At 36.8% G+C, this 17,087-nt stretch overlaps 1 protein-coding gene across 1 annotated transcript in view; it reads right to left on the bottom strand.

Moving 5' to 3' along the window:
* LOC122798037 (lipocalin-like) overlaps nt 1-17,087 on the bottom strand; it is a 177,399-nt gene that overhangs the window by 99,189 nt on the left and 61,123 nt on the right. The window contains exon 3 of the mRNA XM_044066658.1: nt 5,513-5,589. Within this exon, the coding sequence (XP_043922593.1) occupies nt 5,513-5,589 (77 nt within the window). The remainder of the gene's footprint in view (nt 1-5,512; nt 5,590-17,087) is intronic.

The raw sequence follows: 17,087 nt of genomic DNA, 5'->3' as shown, positions 1-17,087 counted from the left end.
ATCTCTAATACTAGACTCCCAGCATATATAACAAAAATTAAAGAGTTTAAACCTTGGTTGTTATCAGAATTACAGTTTTTTTTTAGATATTAATTACACTAAGTAATGATATGGGACTCATTAAAAGCTTACATATTTGGTAAAACCCTTGCTTGCTACAAAAATAAAATCAGAGAATGGGACTCTGAATTATTAGATTTACAATCTAAACTTTTGTCAGTAAAAAATGGAGAAAATCAAAACTCTTTGGAGATTAAAAAGAAAGCAGAGGAATTAAACAAAAAATATAATGAAATTCTAACACATAAAACTAGTTTAGCTTTAGAAAAACTAAAAATGAATTGCTTGGCTACTTCTCCCAAATATTTACATAATTTATCCACAAGAATCAGAATACAATCAAAAGCTAACAACATCAAAAGCATCTACCATGAAAAGAAAGGGAAGAATGTCTTGGATATGGGTGACATTCGTGATGCTTATAGATATCACTATATGGAACATTTTCAAATAGAGAATAGACATATTGACCAATTAAATCTAGATACAAAGTTATTTAATCTAAAAAAATCAGAAAAATTAAAACTAGATTTACAAGCACCAATATCCTATAAAAAACTACTTACAGAATAAAAGTGGGCAAAAATAATAAAGCTCCAGGAATAGATGGCATAATTATGGAAATAAATAAACTTTTTCCTTTAATGATACTATCTCTCTTCCATAAAACTCTATTATAAATTCAATCACAGGCATTAATACCACCCTCTTGGAAATATTCCTTAATTACTCCAATCCTAAAGGAAAACAAAATAACAAATTGTGTACCTCATACAGACCTATATCATTATTAAATAATGACTATAAAATATTTATGACAATTTTAACCAATATAATGAAAATACCATTATCCAAAATAATAAATAATGATCAAACCGGATATATTTACCATAGACACACTTGATAATATTAAAAGGATAATTACCCTTACAGATCATGTAAATAAAGAAAATAAAGAAACACTTATATAATTGGCTTAGATATAGAGAAAGGCTTTGATTCCTTAAATTGGGACTATCTATTCAAAATCCTGGTACTATTTGAATGTCCTACTTCCTTTATTTGTCTACTAAAGAATATATATATATACAAACAGTTTAGCATATGTCAAGCAAGGTCCTTTCACTTCTGAATCTATACATATAACAAAAGGTACTACACAAGGCTGTCCCATGTCACCGATTCTATTTGCTTTGGCTATTGAAATACTGGCAGACTCAGTATGCAATAATTTAAAAATCAGAGGAGCAGATATTTATGATCAATATAATTCTAAAATAATGCTCTTTGCTGATGACATAATATTAACATTATTGCAAAAGAGACTTTAGAAGAATTAGATATAGTCATTGAGAAATTCATCAAAAGAAATATCTAAACTTATGAAATACTTATATGAAATCATATATAATGATTATGATATGGGAAATGGTATTTTAAAATTTTACAAACTATTGATAAAATATAAAATAACACCCAAAATATCATATTGGAAATATATAACAAAAGGACACTAATTACAGTAAACTGAAGAAATCAAACCAAATATCTTATTATCGGTAAAATATACTTCTTTTACACAATACTGGAAAATATTTAATTGGAAATTCTTGCATAGAGCATTTTTAACCCCATATAGAATTACTAAAATCAATTCTTCCACAAATGGATTATGTTGGAGGTGTGAACAAGTCCACAAAGCAGATTGGAATCATATTTTCTATGATTGTGTTTAAGTCATTCTGGAATGGTACATATAACTTTCTACAAGCTTTATTTAATGAATCATTTATATTATCCAAAGCTCTTATATTGTTAAACATGAACAAATATCCTCAACTGAACGGGACAAACATGTATTTATTATGGACAGTACTTGCAATCTCAAGGAAGTGCATAACTAGAAGATGGAATACAAATACACTACTGACTCCACACAGCTGAACACCATAGTGCTGATGGAAATTAAAATTAAAGAATTAAGAGTTCATCCTAAGCCATTGCTCAGCAACCCATGGAAAAAAGTCTTCTCATTGATTGACACTATGCAATAATTGAACAGACATATTCTGATAACTGGATGGTCATATCAATAAAGTAATTGTATATATGGAATTCTGTTATAAAAGTCAAGCTAATGTAAATAGTGTACATGGTTATTTAAGATGTTATATACAAATACTATGGGATTCATTTAACTGTATTTGAAAATAAAAACTTTTTAAGCAAAAAAAAAAGAAAGAAGCCATTATCATATCAAATAAAATCATGCAACTGTTGATAAACTGTTGGGTGGCGCAGTGGTGCAGCGGTTAATGCTGTCACCTCACAGTAAGAGGTTCTCCGGTTCGATTCTTGGCTGGGGTGCCTTCTGTGTGGAGTTTGCATATTTTCCCTGCGTTCGCGTGGGTTTCCTCCGGGTACTCCGGTTTCCTCCCACATTCTAAAGACATGCTTCTGGAGCATTTCTCCCCGGGCCTCCGCTGAAAATAGGATCTGTGGAACCTAGTCGGACTTTCCCGGTCAACAAATGTTAAAAATAAAAATAAAAAAATAAAATAAAGATATTACATTTGATAAGTTGTGCATTATGCTATGGTAACCATTTGAAATGTCAGGATCCACTACAGCAAGTCCCAAACACAGAGAATGAATGGCCAAAAGAAAAAATGACTTACATATATTAAGTCTGAGATGGCCAATAACTGGAATAGTGGAGTTAAAATATACAATATGTATGGATCTACCTCATAACACCGACAAGCGAAAACACAGACAACGAGATCACCGACACCACAACAGCGACAGTTGAAAAACACGAAAGTTCACATGCCCGACAAACCACAATCCTGACAGTCAACAAAACAAAACAAATATCTTTCCCAAAAAACACACACATAACACAAGCACACCAAAAAACTTACAAACCTACACTAAACCTTACATACACAACTATCTATGCACTAACCTTAACCCAAACCCTAACTCTAAGGTCCGTCACTATTGCACACTTACCTTACCCGCACCCTAACCCTAAAGTCCATCACTATCGCATACTTACACAGTCGCGCTCATTTCCCATGTTGGTGTTTTTAGCGTAGGGATTTCAAACTGTTGATCATTTGCATTGTTGGTCTTGAGGTGTCTGTCTTCTCATTGTCTGCATTTACAACTTTTGTTCATCTCAGGTAGCTCTAATATAGTTATATATATATATATATATATATATATATATATATATGTATATGTGTGTGTGTGTATATATATATATATATATATATATATATATATATATATATATATGCACACACACACACACACACACACACAGACATATATACACATTTTATATATATATATATATATATATATATATATATATATATATATATTTATATATGGGTCTACTTCACATAATCGAACATCCAAAAGTTTGACTTTCATATGGCCGCGACCATATGATCGAACATTTGATTGTTCGAAAATGTGAAAAAATTAAAATTAAAAAAAACTAAACAGTGCTGTGCCCCCCACACCTCCTGCTATTTAGATATACCAACTCTGAGATCACACTACATTGCAGTAAAGGGAAATCTTCCCATTTCCTGCTCTATGGAGATCCCCATTCAGACCTTTCCCTGAATCTCATTTCTCTGAAGTGAAGAACTGCACTGTATAGAATACTGTATGGCAAGTAAAAGGTATATGCCCTTTTCCCCAATGTAATGCGATCCTGTAGTTAGTATATATAGTTGGGAGGGTGGCACAGCCCACCCATATTGGGGGGTTGTGGGGGCCATAGCCTCCCACCTAGTTTGATTTTAAATTATATTTCACTGAAAGCTTCAAAACAATAAATTTTAAGCCATAGACATGTATACTTACAACACCAATGACTAACTCTTTCAAGAAGACAATATATACTCAAAATAAGAGGGGGGCTATGCCCCCCACACCCCCCTAACTCCAGGATCGTACTACCTTTTACTTGCCTTACATTACTGTATATAGTGCCAGTTCTTCACTTCAGTGAAATGAGATTCCATGAAATGAGTTTTCAGTAATTTGAGCTTTCAGTGATTTGGTCAGGGTGAATTGAAATTCAGTGAAATGAGCTTTCAATGAAACAAAGTAGACCCGTATATGTAAACACCCATACAGGAAACAAAAGCAGCAAAAGATGAAATATCCGAATGGCAAAATTTTCCCTGGGTAAGTAAACATTTGCCCAACATGCCCTTTTTTCCACTCTAGTGCAATCCCAGAGTTGATATATATAGTTAGGGGATGGGGTGTGCAGCTCCCCACATCGGGGGGGGGGGGTGTGGGGGTGTAGCCCCCCACCTAGGTGTGTTTTATTTACCTCAGTGTGTGTTTTGTTTATATTTGGCCAAGTATTTACTTACCCTTGGAAAATGTCATAGTTTGGGTATTTCATCTTTCGCTGTTTTCGTCTTGTGTAAATGAACATCGGTTTTATGGGCATCTGGATTTCAAAGTTGAACCATAATATATATATATATATATATCTGTGTGTGTGTGTGTGTATGTGTGTGTGTGTATACATATATGTATATATATATATATATATATATATATACACACACACACACACATATAGTATACATATACACACACACATATATATATATATATATATATATATATATGTGTGTGTGTGTGTGTGTGTATAAGTTCATGGGGTCTGGGACTTGTCTCCCCCACACTGGGGTGCAGGGAGGCTTGCTTCCTTACAGAGAAGAAGTTTAAAAAAGAAGAGCAATGTTAAAGGAGGGCACAGTGGTGCAGCGGTAGTGTTGTCACCTCACAGCAAGAGGTTCTTCTCGGCTGGAGTGCCTTCTGTGCGGAGTCTGCATGTCCTCCCTGCGTTCGTGTGGGTTATCTCCGTGTACTTCGGTTTCCTCACACTTTACAAAGACATGCGTCTGGAGTGTTTCTCCCAGGGCCTTCACTGCAAACTGGCTTTGTTCCAAGTTGGACTTTCCCGGTAAACAAATGTTAAATAAATAAATAAATAAAGGTTCACTCTTATCCTGCATTTATGAGCTTTATTTTCAGCTTGTCAACATTTTAAGTGCTGACATTTCAATAGTGAGCCTTCTGCAATAAGCTTCCACTGTTGAAAAAAAAAAACTTAAATTGCAACAACTGTCTAACATACATGTTATTTGTACAATCTAAATAAGAAACCAACAATCTGCTTGAAGGTAAGACAAACTGTATCAAATTATAACTTGCATTTCAGAGTTTTAAACAGGAATTTATGGAAAAAGGTATAATAATAACAAACTTAGAATTAATATTTCAGTATTAACTTTATCAATTATCCAAAGGCATTGCTCCTGCAGTGATCATGTCCTCTGTTTGGCTGAAACTGTTATAAAATAATAAATGCTGTCAATGAAGGATACATTTATTTCATGTAACTTACGGGTGCTTGTGGAGTGGAAACGTCCAGGCTCATTTGTTAGCTTATAAATATTGTTTTTCTGTTTGCAACCTTCTGACCTGAAACACAGTTTTAGGAAAATACTGAAGTAAATAAATCCAAAAAGACTATGGTTATACATCGGTAAACAGCCTAACATACTGCAGTATATTTAACCTTTACATAGTCAAATATATCTTATGGAGCTTTTCTCCCTGGGCCTCCACTGAAAAAGGACCTGTGTCCAGTCGGACTTTCCCGGTAAACAAATCTTAAATAAAAATAAAAAAAATACATCTCCAGAAACTCTGCATTATATGACTGAAACACTACACTCTATGCCCACAAATACTACTCTATACATTTTATGTAGGATGCAGTTAAGAATTCTCTGTTCTGTGGTATGCATCATGAAAATTACAAGGTATATCAGCAAAAATACTCCTGTATAAAATCCAGGATATCAAAATACTCAAAAATGTTAAGCTAGCCCTAGATAAGAAGGCTTTGGTCACTGTTGTAAAGGTGTAATTCACCACATTGTTTCAGACTTCAAAGATAAAAAAATGAATGGTCACTATCATTGTAATAGTGTTATTCATCACAATTTCATAGTTTAAAGATAACAAAGCTATGGCCACTTACATTGTAATGGTGCAATTCAACACACTGATTCAGACCAAAGTTAAGAAGGCTACAGTCACTATCATTGTAATAGTGTAATTCACCACAGTTTCAGAGTTCAAAGATAACAAAGCTATGGCCATTGACATTGTAGTGGTGCAATTCAGCACACTGATTCAGACCAAAGTTAAGAGGGCTACAGTCCCTATCATTGTACTAGTACAATTCACCACACTGTTTCAGACTTCAAAGATAAGACGGCTATGGTCACTGTCATTGTTGCAAGCAAACCTAACAGGCCGGCTGTGCTTAATGTTAAGACATTAGACTTAGCTCTATACCTAGACTGAATCTTCCAAGAATGGTATGGAATGGACAGGAATAAGCTTTAGCAACTATTTTTCTCTCTTGGGAAAACCACACCAACCACTTTTTCCTATGAATATGCATAATTCTGCTACCCATCTCTACACCAAATAGGCATATCCTTAATGTTTTTTTGGCAAATTATGAAGATGCTGAAAAACATTGGTTATAGCATTAATTTTATAAAACCCTATTTTATTTTATTCATTCATTCATTAAGTAAATCTGTTAATTACAAGCCTTGTTTCAGGAACTATCTGGGAGCACTGCTGCCTGCTCCAAGTCATACTGTGCACAAGTATATGCTGCGGGAATCAAACCCTTAGCAGCAGCATAGAGCTTGCTAGCAGCTCATTACCTTAATTCCATGTGCTACACTGCCAGGAAGCTATCTTTACACTTCTTGTCTTATCGCAAAAAAAAAAAATCGAGTCTCAACATCCTCAGTATGCATAAACAGGAAAATAAAATAGAAAAATAAAAAACATGGAAAATAAAACAAAACTTGGTAAAATAAACGACAGCTACAAATTACCTGAGCATTTGTGCCTATTTATTAATCGACTTCAGAACAAATTGATGGAACCACCCTGCTGTACCTTATTAATACCTGAAAATCCAGCACCTTACCTTTAAAAAAGCATCTTTCTATAGCAGTGATACTAATCTAGACAGCCAGGATACACACACTGCACTAAAATTGTGACCTCGCTTAACCCTACCATAACCCTTTTACACTAACACAAACTTTCCTAGTCCCTAATGCTGAACTCTTCAAAAATATGTAAAAGTTTCACCATTATTGTCCCAAACCAACACTTACTTTACCCGCAAACATTCAGCGCTCTGTTCATTTTAAATTTTAACATTTTAATGAACAGAGCAATTGACCAAAATTCAGTCATTCACTCTACTGACCAATATCTGATTCATAGGATCATAGGAATTTACTAGGCTATTGGTCCCAAGGCCCTTATAAGCCTAACCAAGAATTTATCCCATGTTCCAACAAGTCAGCATCCTATGCCACTGTCCAGCAGGGACACTTGTAGAATCCCAGGGGTGTATTTTCTGTTCCCCATCCAATTATCTAGGTTGCGCTTAAAAAGTGTTAATGAGGTACTCTGCTTGATGTGGAGAAGGAGTCTATTTCACAAAAGGAGGAGTTTTTGGGACACAAATCTGTCTCACCAACGAGTGCTATTGATATCACAGACCTGGTTGTGGTCACATTTGTGGGCTATTCAAGTGGAGCTTGACTTACAGATATGCAGCCGTCCCATCAAGGCGGGGCCTGAGATTGCTTTTATGCCAGAGGTCACCTCTGAGGAGTATGTTGAAGACTAAGTAGAGGGACAGGGCTTTTAGCCTATCTGTGTAGGGTAGATGTTTGAGGCCGTGCATTCTCCTAGTGACGAACCTCTCTGGTCTCGCCAGCTGCTTCATGTGCTTTGTGAGGTAGATGCCAAAAGGGGTACTGTACTCAATAATATGTTGTATAAGGGAAGAATACAGGGATGTTATGACCATCTTGTCCATGGATGAGAAACCCTTACTAATGAGGAGGGTTCAGTGGAGAGAATGACAGCAATATGAATATTTATATATATATAGGTATACTATATCCAGAGGCATTGTTGCCAGCTGTACTGTCAGTCGCATTGCTGATAATCACAAGACTCATATGTGGAGACTATTGCATAATGTCTCTGATATTCCTTATAATTTTTACCCTGTCCCACACAAAATGTTTAATTGCTGAAATAATACACCATAGCTCAACAAAAGCATGCAAGAAGACTTCAGCAGCTGGACTTCTGTCAATTGTGATTTGCTTGATTTATAATTTGCACACTTTTGTATATAATGTTCATTTATTGCATAATTAGGAATGAGGGGGGGGGTTACCACATTATAAACTGACATTTTAATAACTCATTTGATTTTCATATACCAGAATACTAACTTCAGAGTACCCTTTATAGATATTAACATTAGAGAATTAATATGAATTTTCATTTTTTCAGTATTGTTCAGCTTGTAGTTAGGGTATATCCAATGTAATATTTACTCCATAGATGTTTAACAGTTGCCGTTCAAGTAGTTTTGAAATAAAATAATACAAATTAAAAAGCTAGTATTTTATTAGAATTGGATTATTTTGAAAGTATTGTGCTATCACGACTGCTTTTTTTGTGGTTAAATTAAGGTGAGACTGATCCCCTGGGGTCTTCTGAGATCAAAGCTGCTTTCATGGTGTCCTTTTAAAAAGTGGGCAGTAACCTTGATTTAATGTCTGTTAGAAAAGAACACCAAGTAGACAGGTTGCCCTGCTGGTCACAGGTAGCCAGTTAGTGTTTTAGCAGTGGTGTGCGAGTGGGTCTGCTGATTCTATACATCCTATTCTCTGCCCACCTGAGCTGTATTGGTATTATGAGCTGTGTGCATGACCAGAAAAGGGAACCCATGCTCCATTTTTGGTATTAGTATATCTTTTGGCTATAGATAATCTGGCTTTGGGTAGCAGAAGGTGGATTATTTTGTAATAATGCTTTAGTTGTGTTAGGACCATATTAACAACCATGTTTGTGTGTCCTAGGAAGGAGAAGAGAAGGTTTGATTTAAGAAGCAGATATTTCTGTTTAGTGATATTGGGAAGGGTATTTGCTTTCAGGTTAGATTTGCCCATGGGAGGAATAATTGGTGTTTTCTTTGATGTAGCAAAGAGTATTACATTGGTTTTCTTGGGGTTAATTAGTAGTTTGTTAGAGGAGGACAAGCTACACAGCTAATTGATGTCATCTTACAATTTGTTTTGTAGGTTAGTATGGTTTCTGCTAAAGAGTAGTCTGTCTACATTACCAGGTTAGGATGTGGAAGTTGAAGATGGCGATAATTTGCAGAGTCAGAACAGAAGTAACTATAATACTGTTTCTTGAGGCATGCCTGTGTTAAGGCTGCCAGTAGAGGGGATGGTTATTGTAGTATACCTGGAAGGTACAGATACTGAGGTAGCTTTGAAACCATTTGTTTTCTCACCAAAGCTGAGTCTTTCAAGTTTGTTTAAAAGCAATTCACAGTTAATGGTTTCCAAGGCTCACACCATGTCAACAATTATTCTGACTTTAGTTAAGTTTTCATTCAAGTTGCAATAAATGTTATCCGTTGCATTTGTAATGCAAGTACTAAAACCTTATGGTAGCCATGCTGTGTGTCACACAGCAAACTGTAACTTTTAATATATTTTAGTATCTGTTTATGGAAAATTTCTTAAATACATTTGTGATTTGGAATAGGTATGTCATAGCATTTTAATTCACTGGGTGTGGTAACTTTGGCTAGAGAGGAAGTATTGTAGAGTGCTTGAAATCTGACAGGTCCATGATTGAAATCAGTAAGAGGTTGAAGATATAGATAAGAGCTTAAACTGTGTTTTTAGTACCAGTCTTACAAAGTTAGAATGTTGAAACATTCAGACTGAGAAGAAAGGATTTGTCTATTTAACTGTTATTTGGAGAAATGAACGGTTGCTGCACAGGAAGCAAATGGGTAGAATTGAGGGTATGAAATGTGGTTGGCTGTGATGTATTTGGAATCTTTGTGAGGAAGCTATTTGTCATTGACAGTACTTCGAAGGAATTGGGCTTAGTCATTTGTAAAAGTACAGTGTTTAATGTTTGGTTATTCTTAGAAATATGAGGACTAGTGATTGGGTTTGTCATGTGCTTTATTTCCTTCCAGAATAGCCTACATTTTGACCAGTTAGCTTTCTCCTTTTGTAACTTTTACAATGTTTGTAGCTAACTTGGTTGTCTTTTTTAGTTTGAGGAACGTTTGATAGAGTCAGATGTTCTGGGGATCCGTTTTCCATGTTTCATGCATTATCTCGGGCTCTAATTTTGTTTATAATTTCTGCATTGAGCCGTGGACATGTCTGTACTCTTTAAATTTTCTTTTTGTAATGGAGTAGAATGTATCCTGAAAAGAAGAAAGCTTATTGATAAAGTACTGTAAAGCATTGCAAGGCTTGTTATCAGATATTGCTGGGCTCACTCTCCAAGGTCCTCCTAGGATGCCATACTCCTTACTTTATCTTTTAATGGAGCTGCTGCTACTCCTCTGGGTTGAGGAACATCCAGCAGATGTTGACCTCAAATGAGGAAATTAATGGGAGGTGGAAGTTATACATTAACTCCCAAAAATGATGGCCAGCAGTATCAGAAGCAGCAGAGTCTGGGTAATTTCAGTAGATCAGACTAATGGGACAATTAAATGGCTCCAGAACTGCAGGTTTGGATGAGTGGATGAAATCTGGTAAGAAATGCTGAAGACACCTGCTATTGCTGGGTCACCCTTAATGCACCTTTTCCATGCCACATGCATGTTGGAAACAGGACTTTTAGACTGACAGATTGGGATGGTGGGTTTCACTCTCAAGACACAGGATAAAAGAATGTGTTCATATTATATTGGGATTATATTCCTTTTACTTCTACCCTGAAAGCCTATAGCTGGGTACTGGAATGGATACTGCATTTTTTTATTTGGGAAGAACAATTTAGATTATTTTGTGACTATGGAACAGTTGATCATTTTTGTTCTTGAATGAATAAATGTTGTATTGTGGGAGTTTGCCAGTACAGACTTCATGCATTTTATGAATTTGGAGAAGGTAAGTGACCTGTTATCTCAGAAATGGCTTGTGGGATGTGCTACAACATTATAGGGTTTTGAGGCTTCTGTTTGATATTCAGTACATGTATTTGCAGACTAAGAGCCAAATATGCATTTTTAAATGGGGGAGGGATCTTATGATGACATGACTTGTCACCTTCATTGTTCATAATTTTCATGGATATGATGTAAAAGTGCAGCCACATTTTGGAAATTCTAGTTTGAGGGTCTGAGGGCTGCATCTTTGTCTCTTGCAGATGATAATGATGATGATATCATGACCACTAGTGACTGTGATCTCTGGTGTGCATTGGAGTCGGTATTTGGTGAGAAATGACTGAGTTGAAAATCAGAAACTTTATCTTCCAGAGAAGAACATATTGCTCTATGCAGGTAAGGTGGAAGTAGCTACCTAAAGTGTTTGAGTTTGTGTCTTGAAGTCTTGACCATGACTGAAGGCAGAGGGGGAATTGGGACACTGGCCTGTGAATGGCTGCAGTAATTCCTAGGCTTGAGACATTATACTAGACTATGGTAGTAAAGTGAGAGATGGATCAATGAAAGTATCTTTCTATCACTCACTCTGTGTCCATCCTCTTGTCTGGTCACAAGCATGCATCAGTAATTCAAAGAATGAGATTATGGATAAAAGAGGTGGAAATAATGTTGGTTTCCAAGGTTGCCGGGCTCACCCTCCATGATATAGAGTAAGGAGGCTCTTAAAGTAGAGCTGCTCCTCTGGGTTTAGAAGCACCTATGGAGGTGACTTGGGCACCTAATGAGGACACTGCTGGGTGCCTTTCATGGGAGGAGTAGAGCAGGCATAGCCCACTAAGAGTTAGCTTCAGAACAGCTCAAGGCATCCTGAAGAGATTATTGTGTTTTGCCTGTGAACATCTGGAGATCTCACAGGATGAGGTGGGATTTTGCTGGGGGTGGAAGTCTTGTCAGTTTGCTCAACATGCTGTCACTCTCACTAGGAGAAACCCAACATTGTGAATTTTTTGAAACATAAGCAGAATAAGTCTAAGATGACTCCCCTGCTTAGTTTAGCACAGGTATGTCAGAGTCAACCAGGAATGGAAATCAAAACAGAAGTAGATAAAAATCGGGCAGCAACTGAAGGCACCAAAAACAAAAGAAAGAATATAAAGTGAAGGATCAGATGAAAAGGCAAGAAATATGGAAAAGGCATAAATATGGTTTCAAGCATAGAAAATTCTTGGAACAACGTCATGTTGATCAGGATTGAATACATGAATGGGTAAGGAGAGGTAAATTTAAACCAGAAGATGAAAGGTTAATATTGCTGGCCCAAGCTAATGGACTTGTGTACATGTTGGTTTACAAAGTCCATTGAACATGTGTGATAAACAGATAAATGTAATTTTTGCAAAACAGAAATGGAATCAGTTGCACATCTTATTGCTGGTTGTGATATACTAATGGTAGAAGGACTGTATACTGAAAGGCAAAATAATGTGGCAAGACTGCTGCATTGGGGATTGTGCAAACATTATAATAGTAAAGTAGCTGAAAAACACTGGAAACATGGGCCACAAAGCATTATACAAAATGATGGCTTGTATCACATGGGATCACCCATTACCAACAGTTAAAAAAAATAGATGCGAGAAAACCAGATATAGTAGTCCATGAAAAGAAAACAAAGCAGCATTGGTCATTCAAATTTGCTATGCCCAGTGACTACCCTGTCTTACGTACAGCGAGACACAAAGTCGTAGAATACCAGGATTTGCATGCAGGAATGAGGACAATGTGGAAGAAGGATATCCAGACAGTTCCAGTAATAGTAGGAGCAACGGGTGTTATAAAAAAGAATTTACAATCGTACTTAATTATGTTACCAGAAACTGCAGTGGTGGTGCTGCGGTAGCGCTGTCACCTCACTGTAAGACGTTGTCCCATTCGATTCTCAGCTAGAGCGTTTTCTGTCTGGAGACATGCGTGAATGGGTGTACCTTCGTTAAAGGTTGTGCGTCAGGGCTGGCAACTCGGCACATAAAAATCTACTGCCAATCATTAGCGGACCGGAGTTCCGCTGTGGCGACCCCTAACCAGGAAAAGCCGAAAGACACAACACAACAACAACAACTTAATTATGTTATCGATACATGTAACTCTGTATAAATTGCAGATGGAGTCATCACTGGGCAAATTGCGGGTGCTGTAAAGAGCACTTCTGGCTAAGATCAAAGTTTGAAACAATACTAATTTTATTAATTTTAATCGTACTTTGACTTAGGAATGGCATACATTCCCATCATGGTATTAGAAACCCAAACTTGGAGAAATTAAAAAAGGGGAAGTGGTTTAGGAAAATGTCTGACAGGCTGCCTGGATAGATGGATAGCTAGATGGATGGGCATACAGACTCCTTCGTAATAAACTAACTTCAGTTATGAGGAGTTCTTGGAGCAATATGAGCTATGTCTCATGGGTGCATGAAATTCTGAATGCACTGAGAACCTTGCACCTAGTTTTATGTACTCCTTTGAGTCTGAATCAGGTAGTAAGCTGTGTGCCTTTGTAAGAACTATCAAAGGGACAGTGCATCCTGCTCTGAATAACACTTGAGAGGGTTTAAATGTGGTGCTTGCATGTGATACAAATGTGGTGCAGTAGTGATAATGGGCATGGGAGAAGCATTGGTGGGGCCCTCAGACATGCACAGGGCTGATACTGCAATGTACAGTCCATATGCCTTTATCCCGAATCTGATAATGCATAACTACTTGAATGCTACTATCACTATTACTACATTGTACACATTCTGAATCATATAAACTCTGCTATAAAAATCCATGACACATGAAAATGAAGGGTAATAATGCTATTTACCTTACTATGTTACAATGATATTGGGTCAGTATTTTCCCCTGCAAGAATGTGCTAGATTTCAAGTGTAAACCGTCCACCATGTTGTGCCAGGACAACATTAGCAGCTGTATGTTGCCTTAAACAAACAGAGACTTAAGAGCCTGACAGTATTAAAGCAATGTTCTTTCTTGCAATTTCTGTATCCCTTCTGATAAGGTACATTTTAATGCCACCCTTTCCTAGTGTGAGTTAACTCTGAACCCTTTGCAGCATCTATGGTGATGGATATAGAATCCTGTGAAAGGAAATGTTGACTTTTTCTGTTGTGCTTCAGGGTTTTTTGCAGCTCCTGTGTATCAGGCCGTGTAAAACAGTTTTGCATAAGGAGGAAATGCATCCAGTATGCCAAATTGGCATTACAGAATCAAAACTGCTGTGGGCAGTAATGCTAATGCCCTAAAACCATGCCACTCACATGCCCAGATGTTTCACATTTTGTTCTATTCTTCATAATATTGGTGGTTGGTTTTCTGACTGCTCATTGAGGACTGAAGTCACTAAATAATGACAGGCATTTAAGTTTCAGACTTCATATCCTTCAGAAAATGCATGTGAATGCAAATCCTATTATTCTAGAATCTTCTCTAAGCTTTTAAAAGCAGTATGTGAAAATTGTCCCTGATTTTGAGCCCCCACCCATCCATCCATTATTTTTGACTTTGGCCAGACTTCTTGTATGAAGAAGTTGAGAGGTATGGTCACAACCTTTAGAGAGACAACCCTTGTACTGTTTTATCTTCTTGGACACTGTCAACTACATCTGCATAAGCAAACAAATCTCTTGGCAAATGTAGAGAGACACAGCTAACATGATTTAAATAAGGCACATTTCTTTATACCACATTATTAATCATGTACCAAGGGATTTCAACAGTAGCAATAGTTTTAATCTCATTTTAGAATAACCTATTGCCTTTTCAAGTTGCTGAAACAGTACCTACTGGTGAAAAACTCGGAATGGCAAAGAAACAAAAGTAGATATACCAAGGAACAAGGAAAAAATCAGTAACATTTTTTGTGGTTTGCTAGTCATTTATGTATTTAAAGGTGAAAAAAATGGGTCTATATTAGAACATCGAAGTTTCAAAACTTCGAATGTTCTAATATCGAACCCTATTCAGCGAAAACTGAAAACATTGAACATACAGAACAGCAAATTTTTTCCTAGGATAAAAAATTTGCTGTTCCAAAACACATACACACAACACAAGCACACCAAACAAACAGCAATCCACACACATACACCTAAAATCTTAACACCTAACCCTACACTAAACTACGCACACACCACTAACTATCTACTTACCTTAACCCAAACCCTAATCCTAAGGTCCGTCACTATCGCGCACTCACCTCACCCGCGCCCTAACTCACCTACCCCGCTCTAACCCTCACGTCCACACAATCACACACATACCTAACCCGCGCCCTAACCCTAATTCACCTAACCCGCCCTAACCCTCATGTCCACACAATCGCACACATACCTAACCCACACCCTAACCCGCACTCAATCGCACATTTACCTGAACCCAAACCATAACTTTCCACCACAGCGCTGAAAATACCGAAGCAACAGAAACAGACAACAGAATTCTTTCCCTAGGAAAAAAATTGGTTTTCTGTTGCTTCGATATTTTCGGCTTTCGCTGAATAGGGTTCGATATTAGAAGATTTGAAACTCCGATGTTCTAATATAGACCCAAAAAAACAAGTAATTGGAATCAACTTTGCAAGCCATTTTTATTTATTTTTTAAGCTTGTTTGCCAGAAAGTGACGTGATTGACAAGCACACACACACACACACACACACACACACACTAGGTGCATTATGTGCACATACTGAAATTCTTGATGAAGAAATCTGCCCCCTCACTTTTTTGCTGGTTACCATGTTTACAGTTTTTATTAACTAGCTTACAGCTAGGGCAATTAATTTTCACAAGGATCATATACTTTTTAGGACATACCCCTGGGATATTTTTCCCTGTATCATGTAACATTTTTGATTTTATGGTAAATCACTGAGGATTTTTGTTAGGCATCAATGCTAGACGTTAGAAATTAATGCCAAATACTTTTTGTTTTATTACATTTTAAATGAAAACCAGGGATGTTTTCTGCCCTTTGTCTCCCAATGTCTCAAGACGCGTTTTTTTTTGTGTTGCTTTATGAGACAGGAGCTTTCACATTAGCCATCAATATTAAAAAAAAAAAAAAAGGGAGAATGAGACAACCCATCCCTTCTCACTTATACACCTCTTGCACTATACAGATGTACCTTGCAAATATGCTGACATAGGTATGCATGCACAGCAGATCAGTATGAAGGGCAGGAAGTGAGAGAACACTAAGGTGCCATTATGTCATGAGAGTATTTAGGAAAAGCAACCAACTTCCTCCTTAAATAAGGTATTGTATAATAGCAGTAATTCAGTGCTATGGTTGGTTATCTTAGGCTTTCTCCACAGATGGCTTTGTTTAATCACTCTGCCTTTGTAATACTCACACACAGTCATCAATTATTGCTAAAACATTTTACGCTTGCGTTGAGCCACTTATGGAATTAGCGTATGTTGCCACACACTGGTGAGTCCAAAAGAAATGACCAAAGGTAATGCATGTGATAAAAGAAGTGTGTAATCATTTGATGTCAGCTTGGGAATGACCTCTGATCTGAAAGCTACCTCTGATCACTGGATTGCCACTGCAAAGCACAAGCAAAACTTGGAGAACAACTCTGAAGCATCTGTTGTTATGACATACTGCATTCTAATATGTGTTACTAAAAGGCTATGTATTCTGGCAATAACTTCCCCTCAGTCAACTAATCTTATGGTTGAGATGAAATTAACTGCTATGTAATGTAGCAAGGTGGCAACAAGCCAGGCATCATCAATAGTTCCAGTCATGTGACATCTCTGACCAGGGGGTTATTAAAATCTACTGACCTGAGAGGTAGTTGGTTTTGTTGTGTGACCTGTATGTACCACATGAGTCTGTATAGATACC

This window comes from Protopterus annectens, chromosome 3.part1 (genome assembly GCF_019279795.1).
Source record: "Protopterus annectens isolate FY-2018-M chromosome 3.part1, PAN1.0, whole genome shotgun sequence".
NCBI classification, from domain to species: domain Eukaryota; kingdom Metazoa; phylum Chordata; order Ceratodontiformes; family Protopteridae; genus Protopterus; species Protopterus annectens.
The sequence above is the reverse complement of the archived record's forward strand: the minus strand, read 5'-3'. Positions and strand labels throughout refer to the sequence as shown.